The sequence below is a fragment of the Cervus canadensis genome, chromosome 2 (assembly GCF_019320065.1).
Source record: "Cervus canadensis isolate Bull #8, Minnesota chromosome 2, ASM1932006v1, whole genome shotgun sequence".
Lineage (NCBI taxonomy): Eukaryota > Metazoa > Chordata > Mammalia > Artiodactyla > Cervidae > Cervus > Cervus canadensis.
Window position 1 is genome coordinate 27,249,746 of NC_057387.1, and position 16,687 is coordinate 27,266,432.

General features: G+C 42.7%; 1 protein-coding gene across 1 annotated transcript in view; it reads left to right on the top strand.

The window, feature by feature from the left end:
• TSPAN2 (tetraspanin 2) overlaps positions 1 to 16,458 on the top strand; it is a 40,388-nt gene extending 23,930 nt beyond the window's left edge. The window contains exons 3-8 of the mRNA XM_043459964.1: positions 3,421 to 3,518; positions 4,682 to 4,756; positions 6,137 to 6,235; positions 7,564 to 7,635; positions 10,863 to 10,946; positions 14,110 to 16,458. Of these exons, the coding sequence (XP_043315899.1) occupies positions 3,421 to 3,518; positions 4,682 to 4,756; positions 6,137 to 6,235; positions 7,564 to 7,635; positions 10,863 to 10,946; positions 14,110 to 14,175 (494 nt within the window). The 3' untranslated portion in view covers positions 14,176 to 16,458. The remainder of the gene's footprint in view (positions 1 to 3,420; positions 3,519 to 4,681; positions 4,757 to 6,136; positions 6,236 to 7,563; positions 7,636 to 10,862; positions 10,947 to 14,109) is intronic.
• The last annotated feature ends 229 nt before the right edge of the window (positions 16,459 to 16,687 follow it).

Genomic DNA, 16,687 nt, shown 5'->3' on the forward strand with positions numbered 1-16,687 from the left:
GGAGCAAAAGGGTTCCACAGAAAGTGAGTGAAATTTGCTCAGTCATGTTCGACTCTTTGCAACCCCATGGACTGTATAGTCCATGAAATTCTCCAGGCCAGAATACTGGAGTGAGTAGCCTTTCCCTTCTCCAGGGCATCTTCCCAACCCAGAGACTGAACCCAGGTCTCCCTGCATTGCAGGCGGATTCTTTACCAGCTGAGCCACAAGGGAAGCCCAAGAATACTGGAGTGGGTAGCCAATCCCTATTCCAGCAGATCTTCCTGACCTACAGAAAGCATGTTGGAATTAAAGTGTGGCTGCCAATCAATCTGTCCATTCAATAGCTGTGTTTTGAGGGCCAGATCAGAAAAAGGATAAGGTATCCTTGGAAGCTACAGGTGGCCCCGTGGTATACAGAGTATTACAGCCAGATTTGAAACTGGATTCAGCAGGCCCAAGCCCTTTGCCACGAGTAGAATTTCTTCCGATTTTCACATCAACTCCAATGAGTTTGGCATGGGGCTGAGTCATGTGGCCACACATGCACAGGAGGTGTGCTGGGGAGAGGTTTGCCAGGGAGAAGCCTCGGGAACTGGAGCTGCTGGGTTAGTTTCAGGGTGTTTGCTTTGAGTTCTGTGATTCTGATAGCCTAAGAATGGAGTATGAAGTATGTATGTGCTCAGTCATGTCTGACTCTTTGAGACCCCATGGACTGTAGCCCATCAGATTCCTCTGTCAGTGGGATTCTCCAGGCAAGAATACTAGAGTGGGTTGCCATTTCCTACTCCAGGGGAACCTTCCTGACCTAGGGCTCGAACCCACGTCTCCCACATCTCCTGCATCGGCAGGCAGATTCTTTACCACTGGAAGAATGGAATATTGTACAAATAAGCACATTTTCTAAGGAAGCTGTTACTTCAGAAGGGCAAGGGGCTGAGTGAGCTTGTTCACAGTGGGGAGCGGCTCTGTCCGCCTCAGACTCAGGTGCCTCTGTCCACTGTACCCGAGCCTCCTCAGGAGCACCCCTCCGTCCTGGGCTGCACACTCTCAGGAGCCTTTCTGCAGGGCCTGCAGCCAGTCTTCATCTGCCTGACTCGGGAGAGCCCAGCCGTGTGGTGGCTCCTTGGATGCTTGTTGGAATGTAGTCCCAGCATGTATCTCTAAGCAAAGATGGGTGATGGTTGATAGTCCATCCAGAACTTCCAATCTGATTTGCTGTCTCTTTATCCTTGTATCCAACAAACACTGACTGGGAATTCTATCTTGCTCTTGGCATATTCTAGGTAGGGTGAATAACATTTGTTTGAGGGTTTAACATCTATAGATGAGAAAGACATATATGGGAACCCACAGGCTGAGTTTCATCATGATGAATTCCTATGTGACTGGAGTGTAGGATGGATAAGGATCCCAGGGCATCCAGTCTCTAGGCTGTGACTCCAAGCAGGATCTGTAGACAGTATCATGTAGTGGTGAAGAGGCAACGGACATTGTAAGCAGGAAATCCATCCAATAAGGTGGCCCAACCAGGAGATGTTCTGTGAGGGAACTGTTTCAATGGGGTGGAATCAGGGCTCTGGGCCTGTGTGTCCTGCCTGGAGCCCTCTGCTGCCCTGACCCCCATTATAGAAATAGAAATATGTAAAATACTTGCCTTACTTACTTACTTACTGCTTTGAGGAGATGGAAATAAAAGAGCTTTGAAAAGTGAAGAAATTCTTTAGAACAATAAAGTCTTTAGGCAGGGGGGCCAACAGTAGTATTATTTTTAATATGTTTTCATTTCTCTCATTACCACATCCATTCTCCATGAAATTATTTTTTTAGGGAAAAGGAAAAGGGAGGAAGTGGCTGAGCCTGCCTAGCAGGAAATACATAAATACCTGTCTAGGGACCTTGGAAGAACAGGGCTTCCCCGACTCTGAAAAGGGACCTGAGAACAGCCTGGGTGGTGCAGGAAGTGGCAGGCCTGCCACTCCGTCTGTCAGGGAACAGCAAGGTCTGCCCACAAACCACCGGCAGCACCCAGAGGGGGCTTCCCACCCAGAGGCACCCTGCAGGCCAGCCTCAGGGTTTCCCCACAAGGGTGGCGTGCCAACTCCCCACCCCCTCGTGGATGGGAGTGGTTTCCAGGTGACTCACATGAATAAAATGCAGAAAATAAAGTTGAGGCAATGGGCATTATTCTAAGCAAGCCAAGTTCCAGACCCCATATTGTGTTCTAACTTATCTCAGGATCAGAAAAGGAAGTCAGAACCTGGCTTGTCCTTCTTTCTCTCACAATGAGAACATTTCTGCCCTTTTCTTTCTCTGTGAGAACAGCTGTTCCTGTGGCTTGACTTTAGAACTGAGCAAAATTATCACTCAAATTGAGGCCGCTGTTATTGCTGGGGAGGCAGGATGGGCTGATGGCCATGAGCTGGCTTTAGAGGCAGATGGGTATTTTTATCCCAGCTCTATGATCTTGGGCAAATCACTTGACCTTCAGGACCCAGCTCCTCTGCCTAAAAAAAAAAAAAAAAAATGAAGATAATAATGGTACCTGCTTCATGAAGATTAAATGAATAAATTTGTGCCAAGTGCTTAGAACAGTTCCTGGAGAAAAGAAGCCCTTAAAGCAAATGTAGCTAATAGTCTATTGACAATAACACTGTTGGTGCATACTACCTTATCACCTCCCCTCACCAGCTTTTTTCTTGTAACATGTATGACCTAGCATGTGTCCTGTGTATGTGGTATTGTCCTGTAAAGTTTATCATTCACACAGAACCTTACTGCCTCATCACTGTGTCTTCCACCCCTCTCCTTAATTAAAAGCCTCCCTCTTCTGTCCCACGTCCTCCCTGCTTCCCTGTCTCTGCCTGGGCCGATCAACAGCCCTCTCCCCTCCCAGACACTTTGTCCTCAGGGCCTCTCACAAGGAGGGGACAGCTACTTATTCCAGAGTGCCACGAGAGACCACAGGCTCCTAGGAAGACGTGGGTTCTTATCCCAGCTCTGGCACTGGCTCCTCACCACCCTTGGATTCATTGTTACCAGTTTATGTGAATGGCACTAACACTCACTTCACAGGGGTAGTGGAGGCTGGAAGGTACAGTGCCAGGCAGACAGGAGGCACTTGGAGGTGACTAAGAGCACAAGTTGTGGAATAGATGCTCGTCATGTGACCCTGAGCGGCTTGCTTCACCTCTCTAAACACGAGCTTTCTCTGTTCCCTGGCGATTATAGTAGCCCCTCCCTTTCAGGATCCTTGTGCGGGTGTTGGAAGCGCTCAGCAGGAAGCATTCCCCAAGGGCTAACCTTTATCCTATTAACAACTGAAGGCTCTGCCAGGCGGGATGTCTGGGGTGGTGGTGGCGGAGGCCAGGCTGGCGGCGTTGGTGCTGGGGAGAGAGCCGATGGTGACTGGTCAGCATCTTCTCTGTGCTCTCCCCGCAGGGCTCTATGTGCTGGTTGGAGCAGGGGCCCTGATGATGGCCGTGGGCTTCTTCGGGTGCTGTGGGGCCACAAGGGAGTCGCAGTGTGTTCTCGGATCTGTAAGTGGGGAGAGGTGGGGAGGGACTTGGCCTGGAGCTGGGCATTATCTTTGTCCCTATGTCTATGGAAAGCTTGGAAAAAAAAAATTAGTTCATTAGTGTGAAGATGTTTGGGGAGGAAAAGTGCCTGATGATACCTCACAGTGACTGAGAGGAGGCTACAAGATTCCTGTAGTCAGGGAAGCACTGTTATCTACAAGAAAAGTACTGCTGTTTGAGATCAATAATTTAAGCAAACATCCCTCTTGTGGTTTGTTTTAACAAGCAGCCTCTGTTTAAAAAAAAAAAAAAAAGGAAAAACTGCAGTTAACTGCTATCCATCCAATGCCAGTGTGACCGGAGGAAAAAGAGGCACAGGAAGGAAGTTTTTGTATTTCTCCACGAGGCGTCAGAAACAGCAGGTTTAATAGGCAGCCTCTCCTTGCTCTCTGCAATCTTTGATGTTTGAACTGTGGCCGCTTCTCCTGACCTCCTGCCATGTACGGTTTCTAACTCACTTCCTCAGTTCTCCACTCTTTCTTTTTCCCCTGTGTGGAGCATCTTGTGTCTTGTTTATCACTGAACTTAGGTTAATCAGAGCAGACCCACGAGATCAGAGCAGAAATCTGTCCGGAAGAACACCCTTCACCTCCACCCCCTCCTCCTCAGAGAATCCATCTAGAGCATCCAGTCTCAGGTCACCTCCTCCCTAAATCCAACACTTCCAGTCACTCTCTATCTCCTGCTCTTATTTTATATCTTTATAGAACCTCTTTTGTTCATCAAGCAGTCACTGAACATATGGGTCCCAGGCACTGGTGGAATTTCTTTATCACTCTGAAATTATCTTACTCTTCTATTGCTTACTCATTCATCATTTCCTCCTCTTTCTATTATTAATATTACGTCCAGAAGAGCAGAGACACTGAGATCTTGTCTTATTCACCACTGTATACCCAGTGCCCAGGGCAGTTCTTGGACCAGAGCAAATGCTCAATAAATGATTGCTGAATGAATTACTGAGTGAACAAATGGCAAGTGGACTAAGGGATCAGATGCTTCCTTCTGTAATATTTCTGTTCAACCTAATAACCTTGTTTTTCAAATGGAATTAGAATTAAAGAGGTTAAATAAATTAAAAAGGTTATTGAATTAATGAAGTTAGTATTTTCTCTCCTTTACAGTTTTTTACCTGCCTATTGGTGATATTTGCTGCTGAAATAACCACTGGAGTATTTGCTTTCATAGGCAAGGATGTAGTAAGTAAATGTTACTTATAAATGTTCTTTAATGATGGTTAAAGTGTTCTCTTTATGGCAAAGGACATGAAAATATTGACAACCACAGTGATATTCCAAAGCCAAATAACCCCCACAATTATCTTTTATGCAGAATTTTTAACCTAGAAATGTGGTGCAGGCTTAAGCGTGTGTGTGTGTGTGTGTGTGCATACATGTAAGTGCACATATATTCCTGGGGAGGTAGTTAATTGCTTTCATTAGATACATAAAGGAATCTATGGGTTTTTGTAACGAAAGGCTCTCTAATTTAAGGTGATCCCACTTGGGATGTGGGAGGAGCTAGATTACAGGTGTGAGAAGTAGGGATGGGGAAGAACACACATTCGCATCCCTGTTTGCCTGTCCTTTGTTCTTAGGGTTTGGCCTGGGCAGAGGCCAGGTCAACCTCAAAGACTACAGTCTGCCTTCTGGGTGCCCATGAAGCCAGTTTAGGTTTGTGCTCAACCTGTAAGCGTGCAGGATAAGTTATCAGAAGAACCCACAGACAAAGGGAACTTTTTAGGCTTAAACATGCAAAGAGGAGTGAAATGGAAGAGGAGGAAGAACGGAATCTTAAGTTTTGCTGTATTTCATGTAAATTCACATGCTATCAATTCTGTTTATGAATTTATTTTAGATTTTTTAAATGGTAAATATGTAGAACGAGTAAATATCACCTCCTCTGGAATTTTTCTGAAGTTGTTGTTCAGTTGCTAAGTCATGTCCAACTCTTTGGGACCCCATGGACTGTAGCACGCCAGGCTCCCCTGTCCTTCACCACCTCCTGGAGTTTACTCAAATTCCTTTAACCTCAAATATGTAGGTTAGAGGAATTGGATCTTACAACTTCTTGAGAGCCTATGGATTTGGGGGTCACATGCTGTTACACTAGAAAAAGCATTCTCTGCATTTTCTATGGTATATAAATGCTGAAACAGTTTTCCTTGGTATGAACACCTTTTAAACCATGTCATGAAAAGATTTGAGTACTTGTTCCAAGGGAATCCCAAGAATGCATAGGTTTCTACCCTGACTGTGCATCAGAATCACCTGGGTGGGGTCCAGGAACCTGGGGTTCAGTTTTTGCTGCTATCCATTCAGGGCTGAGAACCTCCACTCTAAGAAATCTTTCCATTCTGTGAAAATTATTTTTGGTTAGGCTATCCTTCCATCAGAAGCATCTTAGAAATTCCAGAACCTGCAATCTGGTCCATATATGCAGAATTACCCTCAAATCCAAATAAACACATGGAAAGGCCATATTCTTGAAGGATGGGGAAGAGGGCTCTTTTCTTGATGAAAGGAGAGCATTTGAAACTTCCCACTCATGTCCCTTTGTTTTCCTGATATTTTTTTCAGGCAATACGACATGTTCAGACCATGTATGAAGAAGCTTATAATGATTACCTTAGAGACAAGGAAAAGGGAAATGGGACTCTTATCACCTTCCACTCAACAGTAAGTGACTTTACTTCTTCCTTCAGATTTCATCTTCTAAAGATTGTTGAGTCACCGACTCAATGGACATGAGTTTGAGCAAACTCAGAGAGATAGTGAAAGACAGGGAAGCCTGGCATGCTGCAGTCCATGGGGTCACAAACAGCTGGACATGACTGAGCGACTGAACAGCAACAAATACTATGCACAAGCTAGGTTCTCTCTAATCACTTAAATTAAAAATAAGAATAAATTGAGTGAAGCCAGGCAGCAGCATTGTATTTCTGCCTTCGTGGGAGTCACCTTTTGCGTTATATGTAGACTCTAGAAGAGAAAAAGGTCTAACACAGAGTTGACAAGAGGAAGTCTAGACATGCACCCAGAGAGACAAAGCTGCCCAAGTAAATACCAGCTTCTGTCAAGAGTGGCCCTGCAGTGTAACAAGAACAACCATGACCTTCACGTGAGAAAAGCTTATCTCTAGCTGCTACTCTGCCGCAGAACAGCTTCATGACCTGGAGCAAGTTCCTTGCCTCCCTGATCCTCACTCAGCCCCCAGTTGTGAGCCAAAGGGGTATGTGAGAGAGGCATGTGCGGCTTCTCCCAGGACGTCCTGTGGGAACGTGCTGTCAGGGCAGTACTCTTCAGCTACCAGCGGTTAATCGAGAAAGACTTCCGGGGGAGGTGGGCCAGGCCAGTGGTGTCCTGATTTCTCAACCACAGTGATACAGAGAAGCAGCAATGAACTCCTGGCCAGGTGTTTTCAGGTAGCCCAGACCCACAGGTCTGTCCTGGAAGTTGCCAACCATTTATCCTGTTCAGCCACAGCCGCACCAAGGACGTCAAACAGCACACAGGTTCCTTTGTCTTTGCAGGGCAGCCCTAAGGCAGGATACCTGGTGGCTGGCCAGTCGTTCAGTCCCTGGGGTTCTCTGTGGTCACTTCTCCTCTCTATTCCAGGCTCTCTGCAGTTAATGAGCCTTTCCTGAAGCTCATAAAACATTAGCTACTCAGCAAACCCAAAAGGAAAAATCTAAAGACCCAACTCCTGTCTAAAAACAGCAGTTTACACAGGCACTGTCAGCTTCTTACCTTGTTTGGATTGCCTCCAGTCACCTCTTGTCATAAAAGGTGGACACTTTGGTGAAGTCATTTTTCTGCTTTGCCAGCATGACCATATGACCACACTCTCCCCAGAATTGGCTGTTGGGTTGCAATGTCAGGCAACAAAGATGTTTTGTGGCCTCAGCAATCCCAGTCCTTTACAGAGAGACCCAGACTTGTAACTGCTACTTCTTCCTCTGTGCCCTCCCATTACCTTCCCTAAAAGCTCTTTTCTGACTTTCTAGTTTCAGTGCTGTGGAAAGGAAAGCTCTGAACAGGTCCAACCCACCTGCCCAAAGGAGCTCGTAGGACATAAGGTAAGCTTCTCTACCAGATTCCTATCCTGCCTGTGGTGTTAAGATGGTTCTTGCCCTCAGGATGGAGGGTGTGATTCTAGGAGGCCCTTTCACAGTGGCTTCTAGCCTCAGTTTTATTCCATACAGAACAAGTGAAGCAATACTGAGTCCCAGTCTCCTGGTACCCTGGGGAATGACGGTGTGCTGACTTGCCGGTGATAAGGCAAATAGAGTGGCATTAGTTAAGTTCACCAAGGCCAGGGGTGTGCACTCTAAGAATGTTGCCCCATACCCTTCCATGGGTGTCATGGCACTGATAAATCCTTCCTTTATTAAATGCTACATGACAGGCACTATGCCAGGTTCTGAAAACTCGAAGATGGAAAACAGATGGTCCCTACCTCAGTGGCCTCACAGACTAGCCAAGGGAGCTGGTGCAGTGCAGAGTACAGTATCTGCCCAGCATACAGTGGAGACACAGTGGAGTCAGGAATGCTTGACCATGGATGGGATTCTTGAGCCAAGTTTGAATAAGGGGAGGTCATTCCGGTCCTGAAAGTAGCAGGAACAGAAAACATGACAGTTGGAAATTCCAGGATTGCAAGAGAATAGGGAGCCCGGAGGGAATGGCAAGGGACACTTTTGGAAAGGCTGGCAAAGGCGTGATTTCATACCTGGAACTTGAGGGAAGCCATTGCTTTTAGTAGAGGATGAACATAATCGGTTTTGCATTGTAGAAAGAGCACTCAGGCGACTTGGGGTGTGACTGGTAGAACAGGAGGCTGGAGAGCCATGGAGGGAGGCCATGAGGTGACACTTGTTTTCACCCTGGTAAGAGAGGATGAAGGCTTAGAGCAAGTTACAGACAGTGGGGAGGGAGAGGAAGTGGCAGACTCAGAGATGTCCGGGGTAGAATCCAGAGTCCTAGGTGACTGACTAGATGTGGGTAGGGGGTAAAAGGAAAGAAGCTAAGACTTTGGACTCCTGCTGGGTAGACAGAGGCTCACTCACTAAGAGAGGTGAAAAGAGGGTAAGGAGCAGTTGACAGCTTCAGTTTCAGTTAAGTTTGTATACTAGGTACCTGTGAAATTTACAGGTAATCTGAGATGAAGACACAGGTGTCAGAATCCAGCAAGCTGATGATAGCTAAAGCCTAGGAGTGGATGGAAATGCCCAGGGGAGCATGTAGAATAAGGAAAGAGGTGGGCTAAAGTACTATCATTTAAGGGGTAAAGTGAGGACAAAATGGGCTTCCCTGGTGGCTCAGTGGTAAAGAATCTGCCTGAAATGCAGGAGACATGGGAGATGTGAGTTTGATCCTAGGGTCAGGAAGATCCCCTGGAGAAAGAAATGGAACCCACTCCAGTATTCTTGCCTGGAAAATTCCATGGATAGAGCAGCCTGGTGGGCTACAGTCCATGGAATCACGAAGAGTTGAACACGACTCGGTGACTGAGCATGCACACTCATGAGGACAAGTAGCCAGAATGAGACTGTGTAGGAGGAGTCAGAATGAAGGAAAGTTCAAAGACAATGCTCCTGTAGAGTGAGGGAGGTGGTGGCTTGTCCATAAAGTCAAATGCTGAGGAGAGGACAAGGACATAAAGGCTGGAAATGATGTGTTGGATTTGATGCTTAGAAGATCCTTAATGACATTTGCCATGCAGTTTTGGTGAAGCAGTTGGGAAAGCGCAGGAACAATGTGGGAAATAGGGAAGTATGAGAATGTTTCGAGAAGCATCTGTATCATGGTCCTCACAGTATCCTATCTCCTTACCTCTTAGTTTCTTTTTCATAGAAAGAAACTTTCTGTGAAAGAAAGGAAGGGGACACGGGCAGAGCTGGAGGACACTATTAGAGCGGATTTCTGTTTTAGACTGCAGATCATGTGCATGGTGTTACATGATGAGTGACAGTGTCGGTGGAGAAGGAGAGGCTGAATGTGTAGGAAGGAAGGGAGATAAGTGGCAGTACAAGCTTCCAGAAGTGATGAGAGATTAAGATCCAGAGTCAGTAAAGGGGTTAACTTTCCACAGACAAGGGCAGTGACAAGAAGCAGTGTGCCTTGCTCACCTTGCATGCTCCCTGCAGAGAGTAGTACGTGCCACTGGATGAATGGGGTGTATAAGTTTATAGGTGCAGGTGAGGAAGATTGGAAGAATTTCTGTGGCTTGACTCCAGTAAGTAAAGAAGTCATTATTTAGAGCAGTAGTTCTCAAACTTTTACCAGAATGCAATGTAATTATTTTTGTGAGTCCTTGGCCTTCTCTAAACTATTAGCTCCCTGAGAGTGAAAGAAACCATGTCTTATTTTCTCCAAATCCATCATGCCATTCCAGTGGCATGGCATGTAAGGCAGATGCTGAGAAATGTTTGTTGAATGAATTAACCATGAATGAATGAAGTATGATAGGAGATGTGAGGAGAGTGGTAAGAGTTTCATATAGCTTATGCAAGTATCAGAGAGAGCTGATCATTGACAAGTAAAAGGACCTGGGCAGCCTAAGGACAAATTTGGATTGCAAGAATACCTCTGTATTTAAGAGGACCAAACAGAAGTTGGAGAAAGTAATTTCAATTACTATACGAGTGAGCTATTCTGCCCCTGTGTCCAATATTCCCCCATCCATGAAGTTTCTTTGGGCCTGCCCTGCACAGTCTCTGTGGGACGCAGATGGAAGAATAAGGCCATCCATCTCAGCCACCCTGGAAGAAAACATTCCTCCAGCCCCCAGCACTTGGCTTTCCTTTGTTAAATTTGAACCTATACAGACTTTATAGCTTCTTACTTACATACCTACCACTAGGTGATGCCTACCTTGCATTGTGAATTGGACCAAGTATTTTTAAAAAGTATGTAAAATCATTTAAACTATAAATGGCAACCCAAAACAAGGGGCTATTATTCTGGGTGTATTTTACTTATTTTTTATTTGCTGAAAGAAAGGAGAGGCTGCAAATTTTTAAATGCCTCATGTTCCAGAATAGCTTCCTCCAGCCAGGTTTCAGGGCTTTGAAGCAGCCATTGGCCTAAATAGGAAAATTCCACCAAAAGGAGAGTATTATCCTTTTCCTCCCAACTACATTTTTGATTTATCAGACCCTAAAGGAGATTGTAAGTACCTAGAAGGAATGGTTTAAATATGACCAGAAGCTGACAGAGGTCAACTCTCACAGGAATGGATTGGAACTGGATGATTCACACATACCATCAGTTGTTATTCCTGACCTTTTCTTTTCCAAAACAGAATTGCATTGATGAAATTGAGAGCATAATCAGTGTTAAGCTCCAGCTCATCGGAATTGTCGGTATTGGAATCGCAGGTCTCACGGTGAGAAAGTTCTAGAATACCTTCTCTGACCCCCTAAAAAGCCTTTGAACCTTTGCATCTTACTTCTCTTCAAGTGTGATGTGGCAGTGTCTTTGGAGAGATTTCTCATAAAAGACAAAGACTTTTTGACAGGATATCTAAGAACAAAGCTAATTAGATCCATCAATACTTCTCTAAAAATATGACACAAATTTCCATTTTAAATGAATTATGACTTTGAGTTTATCATTGCAATAGCTTCCCATTTTGAGGCCATCAAGCTTACACTAGACAAGTGATTTTTAATTCCGAGTCTCTTCCTTTGTTAGAAATTGAAGATAACATAGGTTAAACTCTCTCACCTATGATCTTCAGAGCCAGCACCATGTAGTGATTAACAGTGTGACCTCTGGCATCCCACTCCCTGGATTCAACTGCTAGCTCCACTACTTACAAGCCCTGGGGGTCACTGGAAGTTTTCTTAATTTCTCTATGTCTTAATTCCTTCATCTGCAGAATGGGGATCTTATATATCAACCTCATAAAATTGTTGTGAAGATTAAGTGGGATAATAGATATAAAGAATAATTAGAAATTAATTCATATAAAGTGTCTGGAATGCAGCAGTCAATAAATGCTAGATCTACATGTAATGAGTATTCCCAAACCCAGGACCCAGGCAAAACATACATAAAAGTCTAAATTGAAGCATAGTGCACCCATGCACTGGCAAGTAACTCAGTACCTCTAAAGCCCAAAAGAAGAATGTACAAGAGTCTATAGGGTCAGAAAGCTATGGTAGGTGTAGCAAGAGATGACACTGGAATGGTTTAGGAGGGTCCACATAATTGAGTTCTTTGTGTTACTTTTTGATAGGTCGGGCTTTATCCTTTAAGGTAGAGGGGAGCCACCCAGGTTTGGAAGGACATGTAGTTCAATGTGGAGATAAAGTTGGAGGGAAGCAAGATTTAGGTAAGCCCCTAAAGAGGTGATTTCCACTGTCCAGGGGTTCAGTTATAATGCTAGGATAGACTTGGGGCTTCCCTGGGAGCTCAGCTGGTAAAGAATCCACCTGCAATGTGGGAGACTCTGGTTCGATTCCTGGGTTGGAAAGATCCCCTGGAGAAAGGAAAGGCTACCACTCCACTATTCTGGCCTGGAGAACTACCATGGACTGTATAGTCCATGGGGTCGCAAGGAGTTGGACACGGCTGAGCTGCTTTCACTTTCACTTCAAGATAGACTTAGGCTTCCCAGGTGGCTCAGTGATAAAGAATCTGCCTGCCAATGCAGGAGACACAGGAGATGTGGGTTCAATCCGTGGGTCAGGAAGATCCCTTGGAGGAGGAAATGGCAACCCACTCCAGTGGTCTTGCCTGGAAAATCCCATGGACAGAGGAGCTGGGTGGGCCATAGGGTCACAAAGAATCAGGCATGATTGAACAAATAAGCAGACAAGATAGACTTACCCTCTAGTCCTCCTATGTAGGTTAATTCATGGTCTAAGCTAAGGCAAGGGCAATGGAATTGTGAGGAAATTAATGAATTGGCAGTTCTCAGGGGACACACAGTCATCTTTGCTCCTTTCTTGTAGTTAGAGCACAGAGGGCTGGGGCAATGGGTGAAAATACTATGCTGAGGACATTCCTATCTGGGGACCTCTCTCAGGCCCCTCCCCACTCACCCTGGGGCTAGCCTGATGACCAGTCTGTGGCTTCCCAAGGACAGTTCTGAGACAGAAGATTTGAAAAAGATCTGCATTAACAGAAGTATCAAATAGACCCTGCCAACAATTTTACAGTCTCAAGTGCCCATTCTAAAAGTGGTCGCCCCTGACTCGCAACAGTGCCGGGGGAGACTGAAGAAGCTTCTCTCTGAGGGTACAATGTAGCTTAAGTAGGGGTTGCATCCAGCCTTACAACCATGGAAAAGGGGGAATGCCCTCTGTTGGCCATCTTGACTCAGCACCCCCAAAGTTCCTTCTTTTATTCTTTTCTTCATAAGGTAAGTTTTTTTGTGTAATCAGTTAACAAGATGGCCATTAAGTGTCTCCCCTGCCACACCCTGGTGCTGAATTCTGTCAGTCAGAAGCTTAGAGTCCCGAACCCGGTTATTCCCTTAAGTCTATCTTTTCCCTTCCAAAAACTGATAACACGTGCCTTTTTAAATCCAGCATTTATAGATCTTAGTCTGATGTAGGGTGAGATTGAAGAGAGAGTCAGAATTATGATACTAATTTCTTTGAACAAACATTGGTAGCAGTTTATAAATATCACACCTACACATAGCATTTCACAGACTCTACAAAATTGTAGAAGTTATTGAAGACAAAAATGATTTTTTGGCATCCTTCTGTTCAAACCATTTAAGTAGCTATTGATTTTGCCAGATATTTAGCTTCTCAAAGAATTATCCAAGACATAGAAGATGTCAGTAATGCCATAGTTCAAACACCTCAGTTTACGGTTTGGTGAAATTGAGTTAAATAATCATGCTTTATTAAGAATAATTTGCACTTAAAAATTAACTGGAAATGAAGAGATGGTCCACTTTTTGAATGAATCAGTGGCTTTTTTTTTTTTTTTGCCATGCTACATGGTATGCAGAATCTTAATCATAGTTCTCAGATCAGGGAATGAACCCATGCCCCCTGCAGTGGAAGCCTGGAGTATTAACAACTGGATTACCAGGAAAGTCCCCAGATGCTCCATTTTTTAATATGTGGTCAGTGTTGCAAAAATTCAAAGCTTTGCCAGCAATAGAAAACTATTTAGACCACAGGTGTATTTAAACAACAAATGGTTACAAACACATTTTCCAAAGTAAAAATAAAAATGAGATCTGGGGTTAACCTGAAATATAAAATTCCAAAACCAGTAGTGTATTAAGTCTTATAATTATTAAGAACAGTCCTATAAGCTAGAAATAGATGCCTTTTCTTAGAGCAGAGTCTTGTTATTTTTAAAACAATAATAAAATAGGAATGTATTTTAAGCAGTTAATGGAAGTCTTTAACCAGTAGCCATAATTATGTATCACACATAGAAGTGCCACTTATAACCAGTAATTATTGGTTATAATTACTTGTTAACTTGAGTTAAACATACAGGCAGTTTGCTGGCCTTTTTTAAAAATCAATTTTCATCATTTGAAAGTCATTAACAAGTGGTTTCTTCTGTTTCAGATCTTTGGCATGGTATTCAGCATGGTCCTTTGCTGTGCGATACGAAATTCACGAGATGTGATATGAAGCTACTTCTACATGAAAAGTGTAATCTAGAGTATACAAATGTCACAGGGGCTGTCTCCTGGCTCGTTTTTAATATTCAAAGGACATTAGGATCTAAAATAATTTGCTGTTACTTGTACATTTGCACATGTATGTGTGTTTGGCTCAAGACTGGTTTTCACCTTTAATGAATGCCTATGTATGCTGACTGAGAGCATGTTCATGTGTGATCTGCGTGTTTCTGGTATATGCATAATGAAATCTGGTTGCTGGGAATTCCTGAATCTTGGTATGTGAGCATATTTAACTCTAAGAAAAAGATCAAAAAGTTTTGAAAAAAGAAACTTGGTTATTTAGAAGAAAAATTATAGTAGGTCAGTTTCTCAGACTCTAGCCATAGGAAGTAAGATACAGAGAATTCAGGGATTTCTAACTTATGGAAGCAATAAGCCACAGAAATTGAGAGATCATGGTGCAATGGTAAAAGCAACTGTGTTTGGGTTAGGTGTAAGGGTTTCCTGGGATTTTTTTTTTAATATATGTAATCTCTCCAGAATTTAGAATTAAATACACCTGTAAAACTAAATATAGCATGGAAAATCTAATTTGAATAAGTCATACTTTCCTAGTATTTAAAAAAAAAAGAAAAACCTCACTCTGGAAAGAGTGTCACACAGACAATCACATGCTCTATAAAACAGTGTTTTCAGGACTAAAAGGAAAATCTTTTAACAACGTTTTAAGGAAATATTTTTGTTCTTATATAAAGACAGTTAAATATTGCTTTATTACTTTCCATTTCTGACTCTTCTCTGAACCACTGCCACCCTCATATCCACAAAAGGGCTTTGATCTCAAACTTTTCTGTGTTTCTTCAGATAAAAGCATAGAAAGACTAAAGCAAGAGATCTAGCAGTTGCAAATTGTGGGAAAGAAAATTTTTACTGGCACTGTATCTTTGAAATACCTCATAACTTGAGTTTACATATTTTCCTAATTTTTTGTATTTTTCTTATTTATTCACCTAGAGAATTCTTCTTTATAGATTAAGAACTACAAGTTTTCACCTCTTAAAATATATTATATCAGAGCATCCTTAGCTAAACCAAAATAAAGGAAAACATCCTCTCCTAGTTTTGTGCACACAACAGAGACAAGCTAAGGAAATAAAAACACACACACAACAGAAACATGTTCCTTCTGTGCAAGTCTCTTTATAAAAATAAAATGTTTGTGTTCTTTATGGTCTTGATGCTTCATTGTAATCCCAAATTTATAATCTAAATTGACATGTATGTCCATTTTTAACAACTTGCTGCATCTAGTAAATCATAGATTTTTTTTTAATTTACATTTTAAAAGGCCACACAAAAATGAAAGTATGGGGGACTTTTGAAACCCCCAAATAAGTTTATACTTGTGTGAGAACACAAGTCTTTGGGTCTGCACTAAAGGAAAGTGTACACTTCAAGAAACTTTCACAAAACATTTTGCTGAAAAGGCCTATCCATTTGAAATAATCTCATTCCCTTAGAGAACTGCGTTTCTCCTGCCATACTTGCTACTGCTGATAATCATGGAGGAAGATTTCTAGAAAAAAAGTCCAGTTGGAGGCAAGCTAAAAATTTAATTGTGCATGGTTACTTTGCTGTGTCCATAGGTAACAAAAAGATTATTTTAAGAAAATCACTTCATGAAATAGATGTTTCTATGCTGGGAGTTGAGAAATAGAGCTCTGAAAGTAAAGAACAAGCAGTCCATCTCTCTTGGTGGCTTTACTTCGTTTGTCTGCCTAAAGACAGGAAACAAGCCTCAGGGTATACTTAGGTTTCTTTCAGCTCAGATTCCTCTGGGATTCAACAAAAGTGAGTTTCATTCTATATCTGAATTAACCTTAAAGAACTTTAGTTAAAAGTGGAAGAGTAGAGATTCATTCCATATATGATTAAAGTGCACCTTTTGGGAGTAATTTTTCTAAAATATGTGCCATGAGTAAAAGTAGAGAATTTAACCTCTGGGTGAGAGTAGACTTATATACGTATGTATCTTGACTCTCTCTATATATATAGAATATATATGTATAACCTGAATATATGTATACATGTATTTATATAAACACATGTATACATATATGTGTACAAATATATATGCACATATATAAGTTTTTGGTTATATTTGTTTACCTGAACTAATATGAGATCAGACCCAAACATTTTCTTAAATGTATGGTACCCAGACACTGAATCAAAGCATCTTGATGAAATATTTTAAGTTATTTCAAATTAAATTTTCTATGTACTGCAATTGCTTGTTTGATTTATCTTAAAATTCCATTATATATTTATCCACACCTTCATACAACTTATCTAAACATCTAACTATTAATATCAATCAACCTAAACAATTGATGAAAAAAGGAAAGAGTAGTAACCTTTCCATGGCGTTATTAGTGGGAACTATGGATCACAACAAACTGGAAAATTCTTAAAGAGATGGGAACACCAGACCACCTTACCTGCCTCCTGAGAGATCT